A 22,978-nucleotide genomic window follows, 5' to 3' on the forward strand; every position below is an offset into this window, starting at 1 on the left:
TGTTACTTATTTTTTTTTAACAATTTTAGAACATTTTCTTGTATAATATGTAGAAATACAATATTCAGATTCTTCCTCTTCTTCTTTTTTTTTTCCATTTTCCAAAATGGTTGTATCTGTCTTCTGGATTTGTCACTTGGATCTGTTTGTTTTCTGATTGTATAAAGTGGTTATTTTTTCTTGTATAATGTTGGTTTTTTCCACCTACCTGTATGGGTAATAATTGCATGTTTTTACTGTAGGAAGTTTGCTTTGGGTTACTTCGATATATCTTTTGAGATTTTTTCTATTATATTCTCTGTATTGACTACTTCATTCTTTCCTCCTAGCTTTTAAAAAAAGTGTCTTTTAATTCTAAGTTGAGTTTTTCACTTAGACTACTATCAAAACCTCCTAAATGGACTCCCTCCTGCTCGAATCCACCTTCTACACAAGATCTGACCGCGCCATTCCCTTCCTGCCTCCAAACTTCACTGCCTCTCCATTGCTTGTGAGATAAAATACAAGCCCCATAACCTGTTATGTAAGTCCTTGCACAGAGGGACTCCCACTGGCCCTTTCGGCTTTCTCTCACTTTACTTCCCAGCATGAACTCTGGGCCAGACCTGAACTTCCAGCCAATCCAGACCACTTGCTGTTTCCCAAGCTTGATTCTTTCCTTCCCACCTCCGTACCTTTGCACATAAGGTAACCTGGGACTGCAAAGCCCTCTTTTCTCATTTCTGCCTTTCAGAAGCCTTGTTTTCCTTTAAAGTTCAGCCCCCATGTCCTCCCCTCTTGAAGGCCTTCCCTGAGCTACCTCATTGGTCCCGAGGAGTAGTTAGAATCTCAGCTTTCTGCCTTGTAGGGAAAGAGTCACCTTTGTCTTGAGTTTTTCCATCAGCCTAAGCTCAGTGCCAGCCTTGGCACTTCTGACCTTGAAAAACCTGCTACTTTGTCAGATAATTAATATTTATTGGGAACCTACTGTGTGCCAGGCACTGTGCTGAGTGCTGAGGATACAAAGATAGGCAAAAGACAGGCCATTTTCTTGGAAGTTGAGTGCTGAGCTCCCTGGCCAGGGTACCAGTCTCTTTAGGTATATCCCTCATCATGGGAGCCAGCCCTGTTTGTGTCTTCTGGAGAGTTTTCTGCCATCTTGCCCTTGAATTTCCATGCTCCTAAGTTCAGTAGGAAGCCCTTGAATTTTAACTAGTCCTCCTCTGAGTCCTCTGAGATCCATGCTGACATCTAGGATATATATCAAAGTGAACCTGGCTTTCCTCTCTTCCTCAGAGTTGTGGCCTCTGAGGGTTATACTTTTTCCTCCACGATGACCAGATCCTCTTGGGGGGTACACTGGAGAAAGGAGTCTGGCTCAGGAGTCAGAGGTCCGGAGTTCAAATCATGACTGATACGAACTACCTGGGTAACCTTGGATATATCACGTCCTTTCCTGTGCCTCAGTTTCCCCATCTATAAATGGAGACTACATAGCCTCTGAGGTCCCTTCCAGAGGTCTTGTTGTTCCTAAGATCCTTGTTGGTAAGAATCTAGTCAAGAACATCTGTTCCCTTTGTTGTTTCCTCCAGTTTTTGAGGAACAGGCTTATGAAAGTCAGTTGAAAATGCATCAAATGTTCTACTTTGGAGAGAGGGAGGGAAAGAGGGATCAAGCTCTGGTGGATCTCTAGATTCCTCCTCTACTAACACCTCTCCTATTGAATTCATCTCATTGGGAAAAGTTTCCTAGTTAGCCTTGTTCACAACTCGTACCTTCTGCACGGGTAATCCAGGGATTACATCAAAGACCATAGCAGACAGTAGACTTCCTGGGACAGGGATTAAAGGAGTTTGGGGGGCAGGAGAGGAACGTGTTCAGATAGGTGATTTAGGAATATTAATATGGGAACTTTGTCACCAATGGATCGAATTAGAAAGAAATGTGACTCAGGAAGACCAATTGAGGAGGGACACAAATATTTCAGGTGAGAAGTGATGACAGCCCAGACTAGAATAGTTTAACAAATGAATGAATGAGCATCTCTTATGGGATGGTTATGTGCAAGTGCTGTCTGAATTCTGGGCATTGCAATCCAATCCAATGCAATGCAATGCAATAGCAAAGCTCCCTGTACTTAGGGAGCTCATGTTCTCATTGGGACTCAGAAGCAGAGCAGAGTGTAAGGTCTAGTGGTCCACCATTTTATTTGGATTATAATTGGTGGCTCTCCATTCATCCAAGTAGTAGGAGCAGCCATGCTGGTTCCTGAGGGAGGGGAGCCTGTCTCACTATCATTGGAAAGATGTTGGGGTAGGTTTCAGGGACTAAGCAGAATGAGAAGTTTGGTATCTTTCCTGCAGAGGTGGGAATGGGGAGGGGCAAGGTCAGTGTCCATATGTGGGCAGAGGAAGGCAGAAAAGAGATGGGGTCTTGGCCAGTGGTGGAGCCTGTAATAGATGATATTTTGAAGGTGTATATTTAATTGATACTAGATGACTAATGGATCAGATAGTTATCTTCATTTTGCCTAACCTCCTCCCTTTTGTACCTCCCTCTTCAGAAGCCTTTCAACCTCCTCTCCCCCCTTCTTCAGTCTCCTTGAAGTCACTCAGTGTGAGCTGTGAGGTTTCAATGAAATAGTTCTTCATCTTCTTTGTCAAACAAGGGGTTTATTTGGGGAAGACAGGAAAAGGGTAGAGGATGGAGGTTAGAAGGGTGGGATATCCCTATTCTCTAAAGTGAGTCTTCAGTTGAAGGATTTTGAGAGAAATGGCAATTCAGTCACTAGCATGAAACAGAGCCAGTCAGAGAGAGATATATGGACTGTTGTCCTTCTTCTTCTGCCTTCAAATCAGCCAGGTCACCTCCAGCTTGATTATCCCAAGTCCCAGAGATAAAACTAGCTTCTTCCTTCACCTCAGCCAGCAAGCCAAAAGCCTTGAATCCAGTCAAGCATTTGGTTCTTGCCTCCCACTGTTTCCCAGACACATTCCAAATGGAATCTTCATTTGACTGACAGTTGATCCATCTCCAGCTTCTGTCCTTTGCATGCATACCTCTTCCACAATATCTTTCTTTTTGTCTTAAAAAAATGCACCCTGCATTTTTTATTTTTACTTACCTTTTAGTTATATATCTAGCTATCTAATTCTTAACCTTGTACTATCTTAAATATTCCTTTAACCTCCCAAAATAAGAAATCCTAAACTTATCTTAGCTATTCTGTTTAACTAGTTCTATGCTAAGTTTGGGTATAGGAAAAATGGTTTAGGTAATAGGCATTTACATGAAATGGTTTTGACATAATAACTCATATAATAATTTTAAACAATTCCAACAATTTCGACAGCATTTTGAATATGTAACTGTCTTATCTCCCAATGTCCATAAATTCAACCAAGTAAAATTTTCTATTACTAACAATTGCTAACCTACAATCATAATGTAATCTAACTTCTATACTTAAGTAGTTTGTCTGTCCCTACTTCCCTAAGACTTTGAACAAATTTTTCTAAACTGTCTCTATAGTTTAGTTATTAGAACATTAATAAATTATTCTAATATAGTTAGTTTGTTAGTACATTAGTATTTACATGTGTACATAGGTTGTATTTATGTAGATTTACATATGTACATCCATATACATTGTTCTTAATTTCTGTGCAAACTCAAAGAAATGTGTTTGTCTGTTTGAATTTTCCACAGAAATTTATATATCAGTGTAACTTTTGTGTTTTGCAACTATGTTGTATACTTACCCATTCCATATCTTCTTACGTTATGTTTCTATGTAACATGTGTATGCATATATGTGATGTTAACATGTATGTCGCATTCTTACATAACCTCATGATCACAAGTCCAAACTTTTAAAGTCCTTCCTTGTCCTTTGATGTTGATTGTAGAAACTCTGTGTGTCCTTTGTCATCTTGTCAGCATACCATTCTTGTCTGCTGTCACTTTTGTCTGTAGTCCTGTGTTCTTCAATTCAGGAACAAACTGGAACAATCAGGAACATACTGGAACAATCAGGAACATGCATGTGTGTAAGGTTTTTACATGTGCATGTATGTAAGATTAAAATTTTCATTGTGCATGGAAGTGAGCTATGAATTCTTCATGAATGCTTGTCAGAATTCATCAGTTATTCTTCATGTGTGGAAGTAAGCATTACATATGTACATCTTCATGGGTGGGTGTAAACATAATAGTATAATATAGTACATTGGTTCTTCAAATTTTGTTAAGAATATGAATATTAGTTTTTTCTTATCTTTTTGATGTTTGAAATTTTCACAAAGAGATTTATTGTATGTTGTCTTTTAGCTATGTCTTGGAGATAGAATTTGGGTATAATGTATTTCGTTTGGTCATGGAGTTATGTATTCATATGAGATAACATTGTTTCTTTCTTTTCTGTTACTATGGTTGGCAGAGAGTTTGAATAGAATATGTAGATTTTTCTATGGCTGCTAATCTTTTTAAATGCATATTTTTTTGTGCTACTGACTGTATTTCTTTCTGGAACTGTGTTATATACTTCAGGGGTGCTTTCCTGTTATCCTTTTAACATGTGCAATGCTCTCTTGTCTGTACTCTCTGTTGATACATACTCTCATGTGTGCTGTCCTTTGTTTTCCATAGGGACTGTTATTTATTGTTGATTTCTTCTAGGGCTATTCGTGTTGCTTCTCATGACTAGGGCTTTTTTTTTTAATCAGATGTCATTTGTATGTATCTTCATTGATGACATGGTCACATTGTTGTTTCTTGTGAGGTATCTGAAACTATGAGGTAATATCTTCATGGTATGCCCTCCCTCTCTTCCTTCCCCCAGTAGAGATTGTTTAGGGTGAAAGTTGAGAGATATGGATAACCTGTTTCAGTTCTCAACTATAACTTGATGTTAAAGTCTTTGATAACAAATTCATCCAGTGTAAATCTATGCTTCCATAGCATTCTAAGTGTTTGTGTCTGTCATAGTTATGAAGTTGGAGTTTTCTGCTACAAGCTTAGGAGTGTTCTTGTTGTTGTTGAATTACTTGGTTGTTCTTTTGCCAGAATATTTTCTTTTCTACCTAAGACTAGTCTTCATTCTCACAAGGTTTTGTGTAGTATGTTACCCTATGGAACTCCAACTAATCTTGGTTTCACTCTCACACATGAATAGTATTTGTCATGTTTTTGAAGTTAGAGAATAGATATGAAGTTGTATATCTATCTCTCCTCCTCCAGTTCTTTAATATGTTCCTTGATATCCTCCTTCCCATTCAAAATCTGTATCTGTACAAGCCATGTAATTCAACTTCTCTGCATAAAGTTCCTCTAATGGTATACAACTTGTTCTGTGCCCAAAGAACATCTCATCATCATAATCTTGATGAGACTTTGATTGTACTGGTTTCAGGTATTCAATTTTCTCACTTGTGTCCCACACATCCCCTTCTTCATCTACCTCTTCATAAAGCTTATAAAATTGGAATGGCATCTCTTCTAAATCATCTTGGTCCATTATTATTACACCCTCTGGTATTTCTTCTGATTCTGTATCTGAATCTGACTCACTGAATCCAATCATTATGTTATTCATTGGATTATATTCAGTGTCATATAAACTTGTATCAAATGTTGTTAACTTTGGCTTTGTGTCTTGATCTAAGCCTATATCACCAGCTTTTATATTTCCCAAATCAGTTTCTGCTTGTTTCTCATAGCTAAGCTTTAAATTTTCATTTTGAATTGGTAAACTTGATGGTATGGGGTTAGTTTCTTCTTGCAGATATTGTGTTGTTGTTAATATTTATAAATTCTACTCTATCATCAGCTAAAAAGTTTTGTTCATTTTCCTTCTCTTTTGACTGTGTAGAGATAGAAATCTTTCCCTCTATGATGTTATTTTCTTCTGGGAATGATTTTAGTACATCTGCATGTTCCCCTGCATCATTAGGATGTGTGCCTTCATTCTTTCCCACAATACTACATACATATGGTTCTGGCCTGTGTGTGGCTAAGGTGTTTATAGTTACTAAGTCACTGTTCATTCCTTTGCTATCCTCTGCCAGCTATATGTTTGGATCAGTTAACTCTTTTTGATTTAACTCGTTTCCTATGAAGTCTTCATATGAGGTGGGTTGTACTATATCTTCTACTACATTGGAACATGAATTTAAATTATAGCTATTGCTTACCTCACATAAGTTTATTTGGCCAGATTCCCCTCTGCCACTTAGAATGTTGGCTTCATGTCTGCTATTTGAGTCCTTGATTGTTCTTTCAGTTACTAAGACTTCCATTACATTCCACTTTTCAAATTCAACTGTCATGTCACTTCCCTTACTTTGAATAGGATTATTATTTTCAAATGTAATGTCAGCTTCATTTTCAGTAAATTTTGTATTATCTAAATCAGTCATTGCTGGATGGAAAGTTTCAGCTTCAGGATTCAAATTAGATGTTTTTTCTAAGGATATCTGTGCCATATAGCTATTGGAAGGATTAATTGGAGTTGGTGGGATGCCATGCAATTCTGTGAATGATTTCAAAGTATTTACATCTCTAGCAACAGTAACCTGTAGGGAATTGAAATTTTGTTTCTCTGTATCTCTCACTAACTCCTGCTTGAGTTTTTGTGTGTCTTTTTCTTTTACATAATTTAATCCCAGTGCCCATTCTACATTGAAAAAAATTCTCCAAGAATGTTTTGACTTGATTTGCACTTTTCTTTTGTGTGGTTACTATACAGCTTTTCTCTAAGTTTCTTATCTCTGTTGCTATTTGAGACCTGATGTCTTTAACTTCTACATCTATTTCTTTTACTTGTCCCTGCCTTTCTCTTGAGTTATTGAAATAGTTATCACTCATAGATTCACTTTCTTGTATTGAATTTTCACCATTGCTCTTATGGTTCCTATTAATTCGAGCAATCTCTTTTTCACTATTTCTTCTCTTTTTTTCTCCTATCAATTCTAGAAGTCTCTTTTTCACTATTACTTCTGTCTCATAATTCTTTCCTAACCATGTCAGAATATTTCGGTTTGGCTCCTGATTTAATAACCTGTTGCATCTCCTGCAAATCAGTTGCCTGTTGCATGGATTTTACCTTACAATGAGAACAGCAAGTGGGATTTTGCTTTCTGTATCTATCTTGTGTGGTTTTATTTTCATTTAATTCATATTTCTTTTTCAGGAAACAGTCTTTTATCAAGTGTCCTCTCTTGTGGCAGAAAAAGCATTATCTAGTTTCTCTCTACACTGTTTTTTGTTTGTAAGTAGGTTTTCTGTAAGTCCTAACAGTGTTTAGTTCCTTGATTTCCTCAATCTCCTTTTCTCTTAAAATTTTCTCTGTTATCTCTAATTTTTCTTTTAAATCTTGCATTTGTTTATGTTGTTCTGAATGATTATCATGGAGGTAATTGGCAGTTTCACACAATTCAATCAGACTCACAGTATCATATTTTGGAAAGTAATGTTTTAAAAAGTTCTTTAAGTGAGGTGTGCATCCCTTCAAAAAACTGTCTTCTCACGTGATTAGTAGATTCCTCACTATTTGCCTCTAAACCCATAATTGATTCAGCCATTTCAGAGAGACGATCTATAAATGTGGCTGTATGTTCCCCTTCATCTTGCATGAGTTTATCAAATCTTGCCCATGCATTAGGCTTTGAGCAACAGAGCTCAATAGCTTGAAGCAAATCTTCCCTACATTTCCTTAAGTAGGTCATGCTTGTGGGATTTGCAAAATCTAGGTCTTCCCTTTGCTCCTCGGTGGGCCAACTAGTCAGGTTGTTATCTGACCTGGTCTTCTCAATAAATTGGTGATGCTCATGGGAACTGAACAGTTCAGACAAGAGAAATTCTACATCTTGGAAGTCTGGATGAAAGATCCTGAAAGCACGTTTCAGTTCTTTCTGCATCTTAAAAGGCTGATCAATAAATTTTGGAAATCATTTCTTCAGTGAATCAAGTTCCTGGGATGTAAACTGTCTATGCACTTTAGATTGTAACACACCAGCTTTACTTTGTAAAGATTAAAATTTAGGGGAGACTGAGGCAGGTAGAAATTAGTTTCTCTCTGCAAGGAGTATTATATTTTTTAAAGGTTTATTAAGGATTAAGGATTAAAGAAAATACAGGATAAGGAAAACGTGCCTAGGCTGGAGGTCTAGACAAGACCTCACCTACATTATGGAAAGAGCCACATCTGCTCCAAAACAGAAGTCAAAAAAAAAAAGAGAGAGACCTCAAAAGCCCTTGCAAATCAGCTTAAATACCTTCTGGATCTCACCCACCTCAGAATTCCGTGAGATTACAAAGCATTTTGGGGAAGTGGAGCAAGGGCTTGTAGGGATTGAAGTCCAGAGTTCAAATCTCAATTTTACAACTTGATAATTTAGTGACCTCTTTTAGTGGGAAAATTTTTTCTGGTTCACTATCAGACTTAGTGTCCTTGTCACTGTCACTTCCTTTTGCATTAACCTTTGTTTTATTTGCCTTTCTTTCTTTTTCTTTGGGTGCACTATCTGTCTGGCCATTGTTCTTGTCCTTAATCTGGTCTAACCCTTTTTCCTTGATAAATTCCTCAAATAAGTTCATAATAACATTTTCCAAGTTATTATCTACCACCATTATCTGTGCTGTCTTTTGGGGAATTACAAATCTATAGATGTTCTTCAAATAGGTCCTAGTCTATAAAGCTGCCATAGAAATTATGTAAACTTGAGTCAAAATCTGCCATAGTATAGTTTCAGTCTGAAATGGCAACTGGAGTATGAACCTGGTGGTGTTGCCAATATAGTCCAGAGAATCAAAAATCATGTTGGTCATTCTGCTATAGAGGATGTTATAGACCCCAAATCCAGTAATGGCTGCAAGTACAACAGCTCCACAGAGAATTTGTTTAAACGTTTTTTCTTTTCTCCTCTTTCTTAGGGATTGTAAAGTTCAGTCATTTAGGGATGCCAATCTGTAATAGATGATATTTTGGGGTGTATTTGATGGATACTAGATAACTAATGGATCAGGTAGTTATCTTCATTTTGCCTAACCTCCTCCCTTTTGTACCTCCCTCTTCAGAAGCCTTTCAGCCTCCTCTCCCCCCTTCTTCAGTCTCCCTGAAGTCACTCAGTGTGAGCTGTGAGGTTTCAATGAAATAGTTCTTCATCTTCTTTGTCAAACAAGGGGTTTACTTGGGGAAGACAGGACAAGGGTGGAGGATGGAGGTAAGAGGGGTGGGATATCCCTATTCTCTACAGTGAGTCTTAGGTGGGAGGATATTGAGAGAAATGGCAATTCAGTCACTAGCATGAAACAGAGCCAGTCAGAGAGAGATATATGGACTGTTGTCCTTCTTCTTCTGCCTTCAAATCAGCCAGGGCCACCTCCAACTTGATTATCCCAAGTCCCAGAGTTAAAACCAGCTTCTTCCTTCAGTCAGCCAGCAAGCCAAAAGCCTTGAATCCAGTCAAGCAGTTGACTCTTGCCTCCCACTGTTTCCCAGTCACATTCCAAATGGAATCTTTATTTGACTGACAGCTGATCCATCTCCAGCTTCTGTCTTTTGCATGCATACCTCTTCCACAATATCTTTCTTTTCTGTTACTAAGGGGAGGCTGAAAGGCTTCTGAAGAGGGAGGAAAACAGGAGGCATGTAGGGAGGAGAGTAGACAAAGAAGATAACTAATTGATACATTAGTTATCTAGTAACCATCAAATACATCCTCAAAATATAATCTGTTACAAGCCCAAGGATGAAAGGCCCTGGAGCCTGTCTTTCCTACCCAGAAATCCCTTCTGCATCCTCAGACACCATCTTGAGCAGGTTAAGTTGCTCTTGCCAAAGGAAATAGGTAGAGCTTTCACTTAACAAAGAAATGTCCCATGGGAATTTCCTTCCTTTAAAAACAATTTTTTTTTAATTTATGATTTTCTTGAAGGAAAGATCACTCTCCCACCTCCTATTTCCTAAGCACTAAAAAAGAAAACCAGTCCACAGGCTTGGCTATCACTCCTCTATCCACCCAGCCTTTCCTTCCTCTTCCTCTTTCCTGGACATACTGTCCAGTCCTAAATGGTCGGCAGGATGTCACCAGAGAAGGCAGCCCAGCCCCACCCAGTGAGCCATGGAGGAGGGGCAGCTGCCAAGAAGCCCCTCTACCCACCCAGGTCTGACCTTGCCTCATGTCTGGTCCATTACCAGTGTGAAGCAACATGACCGGTATGGGCAGCTTGTCCTGGAGAATGCCACGGCAGCAGACACTGGCGAGTACAGCTGCTGGCTCCAGGTATGCAGTGGCTACGTGTGCAGGAAGGACGACACCAAGACAGGGGCCACCTACATCTTTTTTACAGGTAAGACATGAGTCCTAGCCCCCCCCCCAAGTCTGCTCTGGTCCCTCCTCCTGGACAGCGGCTCTTCCAGGCTCACCCTAAAAGATAGGCTTGGGGCAACAAGGCCCAATCTGGCTGGCCACGTTGTGGGGCACCACAGCTGCAGCTCCTGGGGATGAGTGGAACAGAGAGCTTGGGCTCTGCACCAGTGAGGAGAGGACCCAGGCAGGGGACACGGGCTAACCTCAAAGGACTCTTCCAGCAGATGGGATAGAAGGCAGGGCTTCAGCCCTTGCAGGGTCCTCAGGTCATACAATCACTCCCAAGGGCATAGATTTAGAATAGGAAGAGTGCATAGAGGTCATCTGATCTCCCTCTCCCCTACTTTTACATATAAGGAAACTGAGGCCCAGAGGGAGGAAAGAAGGAAATAGTCAAGTTCAGATTTAAATCCAAGTCCTCTGGCTCCTTCCACTGCACCCCACTTCCTCACATGAGATAATACCTTCTTTGAGAGAATTGTGTGTTGAGCGTGGGGAGAGAGAGAGATGGAGAGAGACAGAGACAGAGAGACAACGATTGAACTTCGGTTGATGTCCAGATAAATGCTGCTCCCCCCTTGCTTCTGACTTTCATCCCTTTTTCTTCACTGTCCAAGCAGTATGTAGTAGAGGCCAATGAAAACTAAGTCTTCTGTCTCTGCTTCCTCCTCACAGTTCTGACTCAGTCGCTGTCTCTGAGCCACCCAGATTCCTTCCCTCCTTTCCCACACTCATCACCAGCTGTCCCAGTAGATAAAGTGCTGCCTTGGAGTCAGGAAGCCCTTCCTTCCATCAGACACTGGATGAGTGACTTGGGAAGTGGCCAAGGCAGGATTTGAACTGGACCTTTCTGACTCCAACACCTGTGCTCTATCCACTCAGCTGCTTGGTGTTCACCTAAAAGAAGCGCAGACCAAAGAGAAGAGCAAAGAAAGATAATAAAGCCCTCAGCCCGTGGTGCTCCTCAATCCAGTTGCTTTATACCTTTGAGCCTCAGTTTTCCCATCTGTAAAAAGGTAATAACAGTGCCCACACCACCTCCTTTGTAGGGCTGTTGTGTGCCCTTTTAAAATTTTTTAAAAATTGCCAATACACAGTACTGACTCCAAGATGAAAGGTAAGGGTTAAAAAAAAAAAAAAGAATTGATACCAAGTATTGGTTCCAAGGCAGAAGAGCAGCAAGGGCTAGGCAATGAGAGTTAAATGACTTGCCCAGGGTCATAGAGCTAGGAGATGTCTGCGGTCAAATTTGAACCCAGGACTTCCTGTGTCCTGGCCTGGCTCTCCATCCTGCATGCTTCTTAAAGCGATTGCTGCTCAACAACATGCCATAATAGGTAGAGTGCCAGTCGCAGTCACAGGCCCAAGGATCAAATACAGCTCCCCCTCTTTAGGTGTTCTTTGGCCAGGGAAGTCACGGCCAGTGAGCCTCATTTGCCCTTTTATAAAATGAGACTGGCAGCAGTTGTCCTGCTTTGTCCTAGTGTGATGGAAGGGTTGGAGGAGGGCAGCCATTTACAGAAAGCATCCCATCCACCCAGAGAAAACTCTAGTGGAAAGGTGAAAAAAGCTGGAAGCCCAGGCTGACCCTGGGGGAGGTCACACAGCCAGTAAATGCGAGAGTCAGGATTAAAACTCAGGGCCTCTGACTTCTCTGTATGATAGCACCACCAGTTGGGGTGTGGGAGTGTGTGTCTGACTCCAGCTGTCAGTGCCCTGCTGGGCCGTGACTGGAGTATCTTGAAATGAAGTCACTGCTGCCCGTTGCACTGCTTAGGCAAGCCCGGTAGCCCAAAGATCTCTGCCTCATCCTCTCTTCACACACTAGGACCCCAGCACAACCTCCTCAAGGGCATATGACAGCGGGATGTCACAGGCAAGAACTGAGTGCCAGGTGGGCCTGGATGAGCGGTCTGGAAAGGGTTCAGCAAGCCCTCATACCAGAACTGCTGGTCCTGCTTGAACACTGTGGCTCCAAGAAGTTATGGCGTGCATAGCATTAACTGCCAGTAAAACCATCTTGAGACATGGGCTGACCCAGCTTGAGGGCAACCAGTAGGCCTCAGACCCATTGGTGACTTAGAAGGATGCCTTCCCTAGCAGAGTGGGTGGATGAGAACAAGTTGTTCCAATGGCCATAAAGGCTGATGAAGCAGAAACTGTGGAGCACTTAGAGCTTGGTCAGATATTGAGGAGACCAGAGTCACTGTGGGCCATTGCCAGCCCTCTTGACTCTTGTCTTGCCCCTAGACAAGACCAGGAGAGAGAGTTGGGCTGATGACTTTGCACAACCCTGCCTCACTTCAGTGCACATGGCATCACCCCATCAGGTCATTCTTCCAAATGAAAAACAAACAACAACTTGGTGTCAGAAGAAGAGGAGGTGAGGTGGGTTGGGGAAGAGCATGAGTATTTCAAGTGTTAGCAGGACTCCCATGTGAAAGAGATAGCAGATTGTTCCCAGAGAACAGAATAAGGACCAATGAGGTGAAATTGCAAAGGCAAATTTGACTTTGATGGAATGAAAACTTTACAAACAATGAGGACAATTCCAAAGTGGATGGATTGCCTTGAGATGGAGTGAGTTCCTCATCATGAGGTATCTCCAAGCAGAGGCTGCATCAGCACTTGTCTGGTATGGTTCAAACTTGATGCTTCAGAGGTCCCCTCTGTAATAGTTGAAAGAGTGGTCGCCAATTGAAAATTAAACTTATGAGGCTGTTAGTAGCTTTAACAATTTAATTTAATTAAAATGGAGATATAGTAAAAAGAAAGAAATATAGAAAGGGGGTAGAGAATTGCCTAGCCTAATACTCTAGAATCTATCTTCAACAAAAGTCACCAACATCAGAGTCTGTCTCAAGCCAGAGTCTGTGTCTGAATCTGAATCTCAGTCCTCTCCCACATTCTGCTGGGTCTCCACTTAGAAGCAGTTTTCCTCACCCACTAGCTCTCCCACATTGCCTCTCAGGAACCAATAACAGTCCCTCAATTTTCCAGGCACCACCCAGGGTGGGGGGGCAGTGCTTGTAGGATCAATTTCCTGTCTCTGAGGGTGTGTTTGTACTTATAATCAAAGGTAAAGGGTCTTCATGTTTCTGACTGATTACATCAAAGGTCGCTAATTAAATCAAAACACAAATTCCCTTCTCACAATCCCCCCTGTGATTCTATTGGGAGATGAGCATGTTGAAATCTCCCCCAATTGAGGGTCTTGAGAAATTAACATGCCTAGTCTCCCCAGTGAAACATTTCAAATAACCAACCTATACCTCTAAAGATTCTCCCACTAGAGGTACATAAAGCATTTCACTTTCTAAGAGGAAATTAATTACAAAACCAGGGGACAAGAGGGAAAGAAAACAGATATAATGATTAATAGACACATTGACAAAAAGTCTATTAGTGGGCATTCCCCTTTGACATAAGAATTTACTTTAGAATAAATGATATGTTCAACCCCCCTCAGGTCAATTCGCCACATCCCAAAGTTCACTCTGGATCTCTAGATGCAGTGTGTGGTTTCTGTAGGCATCCCCATAGCACCCTCTTCAAAAGAATTGCTTTCTTGATTCAAGGTGTTGGTGAGTTTCTTTTCCTAAAATTCTTCAAAAAGATTTCAAACCCTGGATTTTAGGATAATTATACACCTCCAACTCAGAGTTAGTGGTACCCAATTTACTCTAGGCCTTTCTGCCATTTTGAACACATGGCCAGCCTACTGTGTCTTCTAGTCATTCAAAACTGTGATCATGCCTCCTATGCTACTCCTCCAGTGAAATGCTCCAGCTTCCTTGATACCCTCCTCTACACCCTGTCTCCTCCAGCATGAGAGGATACTTAGCTCTCCAAATGCCTATGCCACATTCTACCAAACCAGAAGAAATCACAGTTTAAATTTCCAATGATATATGGATCCTCTCAAAACCAAATCAACTCTTCAGCAAAAGGATGATCAGACAGCTTGTGAAAGAGATGGACAGGGGGCAGTTAGGTGTCTTAGTGTTTTGAGAGCCAGGCCCAGAGATGGGATGTCCTGGATTCAGATCTGGCCTCAGACACTTCCTAGATGTGTGCCCCTGGCAAGTCACTTAACCCCCATTGTCTAGCCCTTACCACTCTTCTGCCTTGGAACCAATACATAGCATTGATTCTAAGATGGAAGGTAAGGGTTTAAGAAAGGAAGGAAGGAAGGAAGGAAGGAAGGAAGGAAGGAAGGAAGGAAGGAAGGAAGGAAGGAAGGGAGGGAGGGAGGGAAGGAGAGAGGGAGGGAGGGAGAGATGCATAAATTGGGGCCACCATATTGGAATTAAAAGCCAAACTTCATATCCGTCCTCCAGCTTGCTCCAAGAGATGTGCTTTGGCAGGCTATTAAAATAAGTTTGACTTTATTCCCAAAGGAAGGCTTAAAAATAAAAAAGATTGCTCCAAATCACTACTACTAAGAAAAAAATGCAGATTCAAAGAACCTCAAGGTTTCACCTCTGAGGTCGGAGATGACAAAGAATCAGTGCTGGAAGGGCTAAGGGGAGCCAGGCTCGCTGTTCCCAGATCTGGGCATTGGTCCAACCATTCTGTAAGGTCTTTGGGTAAGGAAGTGACTAAAATATCCATCCCCTTTGGTCTGAAGATTTCCCCAAGGGGGGAAGAAGGTTCCCACATTCCCTTAAATATTCACACACAAAAAATATTTTTGGAGGCACAAAGAGAGAGAAACAAAGTAGGTTCCACCAACTGGATAATAGCCAAACAACCGTGGTTCATGAACGTAATAACACGTTACTGGGTTATAGGAACGAGTGACTATGAGAAACACAGAGAAGCATGGGAGCACAATGACCTGACATAATGTGAAGTAAGCAGAGATGGGGAAACAATATAGATGAAAATGACACCAATGTAAATAGAAAGAACAGTAATAATAACAAAGAATCTGAGGTTAGGGACCAAATCTGATCCCACCAGAGAGATGAGAAAGCATATCTCCTTCTCCTCCTCCTCCTCTTCTTCCTCCACCTCCCCTTCCTCCCTTCTTCACAAGGCTTAGGGTCTTTGGATTCAGAATGCTAAATCTGCCCTCAAACCTGGTGGATGTGTTGGCTTCTCCACTTTCCCTTTTCTTTAATATTCTTCATTACAAGCTATAACTCTCTGGATGGAAGAGGGAGGAGGAAATACATTAGGAAATGGAAAAGGTGGTAGAAACCAAGAAATATGCATAAAAACAATTTTAAAAATACTATCAGTCTTCTCTTTAATAAGCAGGAATATCACTAGTTGCCAGCAAAGCGAAGCTGGAAAGGAGAACATAGTTTCTGTTCCTTACAGATCTAACATTCTGGGTTCCCCTTTCCATTACACTGTTCTTGCTGGAGGGGCTCAGGTGGGTGACCCTGAATAACCACGGTGCACACGCATCTTTTTACAGAGAAGGGCGAGCTCTTTGTGCCTTCTCCTAGCTACTTTGGTGTGGTCTACCTGAACCCAGACAGAGAAGCCATCGTTCCTTGCCGTGTGACCGTCCCGTCGGCCAAGGTTACCCTCCACAGAGAGTTCCCAGCCAAAGAGATCCAAAGCAATGGAAGCATTACTTATGACCTCAAGAGGGGCTTTGTCTACTTGCACCCTCAACCTGACCATCAGGGGGTGGTCTACTGCCGGGCGGAGGCCCATGGGGCCCCCCAGATTTCCATCAAGTACCAGCTGCTCTATGTGGAAGGTAAGAGTCATGCTAATGCTCCATTCAGGGAGTCAGGGTTGCCCAATTCCATATCTGCAGGGGTTTAGAAAAAGGGGATTCTCCTATAGCCAGGAGTGAAATGGGCTGCTTTGGGAGGTAGTGAGCTTCCCATCTCTGAATGTGTTTTGAGTGCAAGCTGCATTGTACTTATCTGGAATGTTGGAGAGAAGATTTCTGGCCAGGTACAGGTGGGTTACAGGCCCCTTCTGGCTCTGAGATTCCATGATTTTCTGTCCAGTTTATAGAAAGTGACATTGAGACAGAGAAGACGTAGGGAACTTTTCTGAGAAAGGAAGTTTTGGCGATTAATAGCAAGGAACTATTATAAGGAATGGGATCTTGGAGATGACCAGTTTTCCAGAGCAAAAGCTGAGAAGCAAGGGAAACCTTAGAATCACAGAGTGTCTGAGTTAGAAGAAAGCATCAGGTCTAACCCAGATCCAAAGAGGAATGCCCTTTACGACTTCTTAGTCACATATGATCACCTTCAGTGATGGGAAGATCACTACCTTAATCCTTGAATACCTGAGAGTCCACTCGCTTTCCTTACTCTCAGATTTGGACTTAGCTTTGAAGATTATCTTGTGCCTTTGCCCATGTGCTTTCTGAGCTCAATCAATGGCCAGCTGTCCTTTCCTGAGCTCCTCATTGTCCATACCCCATGCATTCCTGGTAGCCAGGCAGTATGGCTGCCTCTCCGAAAAAGAAGCTGGTGTGCCTTCTAACACTGTGGCATTCTTGGAAGAAGAGCTGAAGGGAGCCTGAGAGACATCTCTTCCTAATCCTTCCTGTTGCAGAAGAGGACAATGAAGCCAGTATTAAGTTGGATCCAATGGAGGGGTCCAAAGCAAACCAGCAAAAGAGAAGCAGTGTTCAGACCCCGAGTTCAAATCCTGCCTTTGCTCCTTATTCCAGTGTGTCATGTTGGTGGTGTCATGTTTGGGGCCCTCCATTTCCTCCTTGGTATGTGAGCTCAGGTTAGGGAGCTTCTCTCTGTTCTGTTCCTGTAATAGGCAATGGCTGGGTAGAGCAGTCCTTCTCCTGCTTGGGAATCAAGGGCAGAAGTGGCCGCTGAGAAGGCTGAGGGTTGAGCTCTGCTCTGCTCCTAGTACGTCCCTGACTGAATCTTGTGTGTCCGCCAGTCCCCAGCGGCCCCCCGTCCACCACCATCATGGCATCCTCCAACAGAGTGAATGGCGGGGCTGACGTCACCGTCTTCTGCACTGTCCTGGGGGAGCCGGATGTGGAGGTAGAATTCCGCTGGATCTACCCAGGGCAGAAGGTAAGCAAGCACCAAAGTGCCCACCGAGGCAGTCAGAGAACAAGCTTGGTGTGCCAATATAGGGCACAAGATGGCTCAAAGACAATCCCTGATCCCCAAGAGCTCAGCCTAATGGCAGCTCCCATGCAGCACTAGGCTATCCACAGGAAGGGGCGAGCCACTTGGGGGGCCCCTGGGGGCCCAGACCCAGGCTGCAGGGCAGCTCATGCCCCCAAGTACAGATGAGCCTGAGAGCTCTTCCTGGCTGCCCAGCGGCACATTCACTCGGGGCCATTTGTTCACAAGGCAGCACTTGCTGAAGGTTTCTGGCGCCTCCCCTAGCACGTGGGTGCATCTGAGCTCTCGCAGGCTGGGCCAGCTGGAGCAGAGAGCTTTGGGAAACATGGCCCCTGCGGGTCAGCGTGCTCTACGAGGGTAAGGGGGTGCAGCTCAGCTCTGAGGGCCTGGCTGGCAGAGGGCTGGCCACCAAGCTGCAGCCACCCCTTCCTGAAAGAGGGGGAACAGCAGCAGAGGGTCTAGGGGAAGTCAGGCAGGCAGAAGCCCCCGAGGAGGTGGCCCTGCCCCAGTTCCATGGAGGGAGGAGCTCTCAGAGCCGTGCCAGGCCCTCGGTGCTCCCCAGGGCTCCTGGCCCCTTTGGCGGCTGTCTCACACCCCTGTGCGCGCTCTTTTGTGGAACAGGACGGAAGACTCGTGACGATCCAGGATACGTGGAGGCTGCTGAGCAGAGGCCTCGGACACACAACTCGACTGTCCCAAAGTGCCCTCGTGCTCCAGGACTTCAGGACTGTTGACGCCGGCTACTACATGTGCACGGCCCAGAATGCACGGGGGCAGACCACTGTGGCCACCACCGTGCAGCTCTCCTGAGCCCATGAGTCTCTCATGCCAGGCCTGGGCTTGCAGAGGGAATGTGAGAAGTGAACGGCTAACCTTGAGAGGGTGCTTTACAAATAGTGTCTCCTTTGAGCCTCACCACCGTCCTGGGAGCGAGGTGCTAGGATGACCCCATTGTACAGATGGGGAAACCGAGGCAGGGTTGTCTCCGCTCTGCCAGCTTCTTAGGATCTGTGCTTAGCCAAAGGCTGCTGCGCCACATGTAGGTCTCAGACAAAGGCCCCAGCCAGACCAGAAACCACTGGGTACAGGAACAGGGGGTTCCCCCCATTCCCGCGGTTTGAGGGGCCCACTTCCATGTATGTGCTTGGTCCCAAAGGAACACACCTGGATGTATGGATGCAAAGCCCAGCACACATACATGTGTGCACACTGTGTACCCACACATGGATCCATGTGTCCTGTTTGAGCAGTGTAACCCCTAAATAAAGCAGTTTGTGTAAATGGTGTGGGCTTTGCAGGGGGGTCCCCACACAGTGGCCAACACGCCTCTTGTGGCCATGCTGAGGAAGGGGCTCACGGCCCGCTTTCTGACTGGCCTGAGTGACCCCAGGGCCCTCCATGTGGGGTGGAAAGGAGCCGTCGTGGTCAGGACCAGGGGGAGGACTAGCCCAGGGTCACGGGAGCTGCCGGCGGTGGCCACACGGGGATCTGAAGCCAGGCTTCCCCTCGTCGCCCTCCTCCTCGAGCCTCCCCCAGCAGGACAAGCAGCTGGCAGGACCCACTCTGTACCAGGAAGCTGTGGCCTCACAAGAAGGTGGCTGTCTTGAGCCAGGCAGTCCAGGGGCCCAGCTAGGCAGACCTATGGGTGTACTTGTGTGGGAGGGGGCCACATCTCTGCACCCGGACTGCCCCACAACAGCCCAGGAGAGCTTGGCACAAGTCCTCCCAGGGAAAGCACTTCTTCAAATGCAGCCCATACCCATTATACAGAGGAGGAAGCAAGCCAGGAGAGGCTTACCCCTAAGCCAACCAGTCGGTCACTGTCTGAGCAGGTCCCGGAGCCCAGGGGTCTCTGGAGATTGCACCACTGGGGCTCCTTTAGGGAAAAGCAGGTGAGCATTTGCCTCCATATTGGTGTAGCATCACAGCTCAAAGGGCCTTGAAGCTGGTAGGGCCCTCAGAAGTCATCTAAACCAACCCCCTTGGCTTCATTCCATAAGTAGAGCCGAGCAAGCAAAGATTTACCCAAAGTCACATAGGCAAGAGCATCAGAGGTGGGATTGGAACCCAGGTTCTGTTCCTAAAGCCAGTGATCTTTCCTGACCTCCATGGACAAAAAAGTGGTCCATGAGAGGCTCCAGGCGCTCGAGCTGGAACCGTCTAATCCTGTGTTGATGAACCTGTGGCGCGTGTGCCAAAACATGTCGGAGGGGGCTGCTCCCCTCCCCCTCTCCACCATGCCTAAGGACACTTCTCCCATTCCCCGCCTCTCTGCCCAGCGGCCCAATGGGAGCACTTCTTCCCTCTCCTGGCTGGAGTAAGGGGGCAGCTCACATGGGCGTGTCATGTCGTTTGGGCACTCAGTCTCTAAAAGGCTCACCAGGTTCTCCAAGGCCTGTTTCCATAGGGGAGAAAGCAGGCGTAAGAAGTCCCTCATCCAATGGCACATGAGCCTATGCTCATGGCTCTGGAGCTGGAAGGAGTCTCAGGGACCAGCCCCCAAGAGCTGTTACTTATCTAACACCCCCCCCCTCCCCAGATCCAAATTCAGACTTCAGCCATGTAAGACTTCCTTTCTGTGGCTTATTTGTACAAAACCATAGATGACTGGCTAGCAGCAAGAATGTGAAGTAAAATTTTTATTTATTATTTTAACACAATTTAAAACACATCAGTTTCTTCCTGAGTCCCAGCCCCCCCAATTCAAATAAATGGAACCTCCAAAAGGACCAGCTGGCTGAGAAGGTCCAATTCTGGCCCCTGGGGAGGGCCACCTTTCAGGGCTGCATCCAGAATACCAGCATAGGGGGTTCTGAGCCTCTAAATCCCAGGGGATGGGGGCTGAGAGAGGTGGAAGACATGGATGTGGGAAGGGCTATGAGACTGGGGGGCTCATCCCTGGCTGAGTCTCAGTCTGATTCTGCCCAGCTAGCCCCCTGCCTCTTCTCAGCACCATCCCACCATATGGGCCTGGGAAAGCATCTTCAAAGAGCTATTCTCCTCCTCCCCTTCTGTTGCCATCTCCCATCTCTCTAGAGTAGAACACATTTATGTCCCAAGCCCCCTGAGTTCCCTGGCAGCCTCCCCTGTCCTGGGAAGCATGACACACCAGCAGTTCCCAAAGGGAGCCCAAAGGGAGTTGGCTTTCCCTAAAAAAGAAGAGATTACACATACAACAGAGCATTGGAGAGTAAAGACATGAGACAGAAGCACTTGTTACAAATCAACATGCCACCTCAACTGCGCCTCGCCCCCTAGTGTCCAAAGTCCACATGGCAGCTGCCTGGAGGTTCCTGGTTCACTGGTGGCAATGATTCAAAGACAAAGAGTGCTACAACCCCACACTTCCTGCCTCCGAGGTCACCAGGGATGGAGGCAGTGGCTGGGGGGAGGGGGGTCTGGGGAATGTTTCTTTTGGAAGTCAGAAAGCTGTAACTGGGAGTACAACACTATGGTTTCTGCACCTCTGCCCTCTCCCCAGAATTCCTCTCAAGCTTCACTAGTCAGTGATTATACTTTGCCAAGCCCCCAGATGATCTGCTGCTGGGTTCTTCAATAGTTCATGTGGTCAGATTCTGGCCTTGGTTGGCTTCTTTCTTTTGGAAATAGCTTTAGTGCCCAGAAAATGGGTTGGTTGTGGGCGAGTCCATCCCTCACCTTCCTCTCACAGAAAAAAAGGTAGAAGTCTTCCAGCAGGGCTTTGGAGGAGAGGGGAGAGGGGGAAGAGGCAGCTCCTATCTAGGAGTGACTCCCCAGAGCAAGTTCAAAGGAGGATCCCTGCCCTTCTTCCGTCCCAGGACCCAAAAGAGGGATTCAGGGATATGCTGTAGAGAGCCGCCCCCTACAGCTAAGAACAGGAACCAGAAGTCGGTGGCTTGTGTTATCTCGGAGGTGGGAGCCATTGAAAACCCCTGAACTGGGCTTCCAATTTGAAGGGCCGGGTCCCCATCCCTCCCAGAAGGCAGCGAGGTCTTCCTCCTCCCCAGAAGCAGCCACCAGTTAGTTCCCAGCCCCTCCCCGCCCCCTGCTCTGAGTCCCCTCTAGTGCCACCCCATTGCCACACCTCCGTGGCCCAAAGGCAAAGAAAGGTCTGTGCCAGGAACCTGAGGAAAGTTCTACCCTAGTGAAGAGGCCCCTGAGCTGGTTCTCCCCTGATGGGGGAGAGAAAGGCAGCAAGCAAGACTGGTCTGGCTCGCCAAGTGCTCTGTGCAGTAACGGCCCTCCCTGAAGCCAGGCACCCCTGAGTCCGTGGGCTGGAGGGCCAAGCTGGCCACCTGAGTGCCCTCCCGGTGCCCTCCCTCCCCCCCTCGCTGGCCTAAGTCTTCCTTGGGCAGCCGGAGAGCGCTCAAGCAGCTGTGTGCCCATGCTGCGGAGGGGTCATCTGGGGGAGCCTGTGGGGCTGGGGAAGGATGCTGAGTTCCTTGGGGAAGAGAGAGGCAGCACCCCCACCGCTGCTGATGCCACGGATGGGGGTGACTTCTTGGAGCTGCACAGGTCCCCGTTGTGGAGCTTCCACAGCAGCTCCTCGTTCTCCATAGACAACCTCTTGTTGACCTTGGACTCCTTTTCCAGGGACTCCTGCAACACCACCTGCTCACTGGAGAGTTGCCTGGGGAGGTGGGGGGGAGGGAGAAGACATGGGTCAGGAATCCAGAGGGAAGGCTAACACGGTGGGGGCTCTGACAGAGCCCTAGTAGAGCCAAAGGGGAGGGGAGGAAGAGAGGAGGCGGAGAGGGAAGGAAAGAAAAGGCACAAGAGAGAGGGGAGGGGAAGGGAAGGAGAAGGAGAGGGAGAGGAGACCTAGAACCCTAGGCTGATTGATACAGACTCCTCCATTGCTCTCCCTCCCTCAGTGGGCCAAGGGAATACCCAGGGAGGCTCTGAGGGCAGGGTTGGAAGTGTCTCACCTGGAGATGGCCATGTGCTTGTCCATTCGGGCTTGCAGGTCCTCCTTCTCCTGCTGGACCCTCTTCAACTTGTCTACCAGGGCAGTGTTGCTATCCACCTAGGCATAAGGTAGCCTCTGATCAGAGCTCCTTAGCCAAAGACCAGCCTTGCCAGAGTTTGGCCTGGGTAGCCAAATACCCAGAGCAATATTGGCCAGGGGTATGAAAACAGAGCCGAAAGAGCCTCTGTTCCCATTTGGCCAAACCTGTCCTAGCCCAAGAATGTTCTTTCAGATAACTGAGGAGGGGCCACCACCTGGGGCAGCCCACTCTAGTCTCTCTCCCACTCTCCTCCCTAGCCTTGTCCACAAAGAATGGAGGATTTGTGTGATAAAGGATGGAAAGGTTTGCAATTTGCAAAACTGCAAAAACTTTAAAGTGCAAACCTATGATTGACAGTGGCATGTGACCAAGGGTCACATGGGAGCCTGAGTGTCAGGATCTGGGAAGATTCTATCTTGCCCCAAAGGATTCTTCTTCTGGTCTCCTGAGGAAGTCAAGAGGAAGGTCTGAAGAGGATTTCCTTGTGTTGAACATGTATCTAGTTACTGGCAGCATTCAGTCTCACTTGGACATTCAGGACTTGCTTGGACATCTAACAACA

At 45.5% G+C, this 22,978-nt stretch overlaps 2 protein-coding genes across 14 annotated transcripts in view; one reads left to right on the forward strand and one right to left on the reverse strand.

The window, feature by feature from the left end:
- Positions 1–18,709, forward strand: part of PDGFRL (platelet derived growth factor receptor like) — a 54,377-nt gene extending 35,668 nt beyond the window's left edge. Inside the window, exons 3-6 of the mRNA XM_007495615.3 lie at positions 10,178–10,329; positions 15,778–16,068; positions 17,232–17,371; positions 18,050–18,709. Of these exons, the coding sequence (XP_007495677.1) occupies positions 10,178–10,329; positions 15,778–16,068; positions 17,232–17,371; positions 18,050–18,238 (772 nt within the window). The 3' untranslated portion in view covers positions 18,239–18,709. The remainder of the gene's footprint in view (positions 1–10,177; positions 10,330–15,777; positions 16,069–17,231; positions 17,372–18,049) is intronic.
- Positions 18,710–20,052: 1,343 nt separating this feature from the next.
- Positions 20,053–22,978, reverse strand: part of MTUS1 (microtubule associated scaffold protein 1) — a 105,303-nt gene continuing 102,377 nt past the window's right edge. For all 13 annotated transcript variants that reach the window (XM_056803409.1, XM_056803408.1, XM_056803407.1 and 10 more), the window contains 2 exons: positions 22,336–22,433; positions 20,053–22,037 (listed from right to left, as the gene is read on the reverse strand). In XM_056803409.1, the coding sequence (XP_056659387.1) occupies positions 21,806–22,037; positions 22,336–22,433 (330 nt within the window). In that variant the 3' untranslated portion in view covers positions 20,053–21,805. The remainder of the gene's footprint in view (positions 22,038–22,335; positions 22,434–22,978) is intronic.

The sequence above is a fragment of the Monodelphis domestica genome, chromosome 6 (assembly GCF_027887165.1).
Source record: "Monodelphis domestica isolate mMonDom1 chromosome 6, mMonDom1.pri, whole genome shotgun sequence".
In the NCBI taxonomy this organism is placed as follows: Eukaryota; Metazoa; Chordata; class Mammalia; order Didelphimorphia; family Didelphidae; genus Monodelphis; species Monodelphis domestica.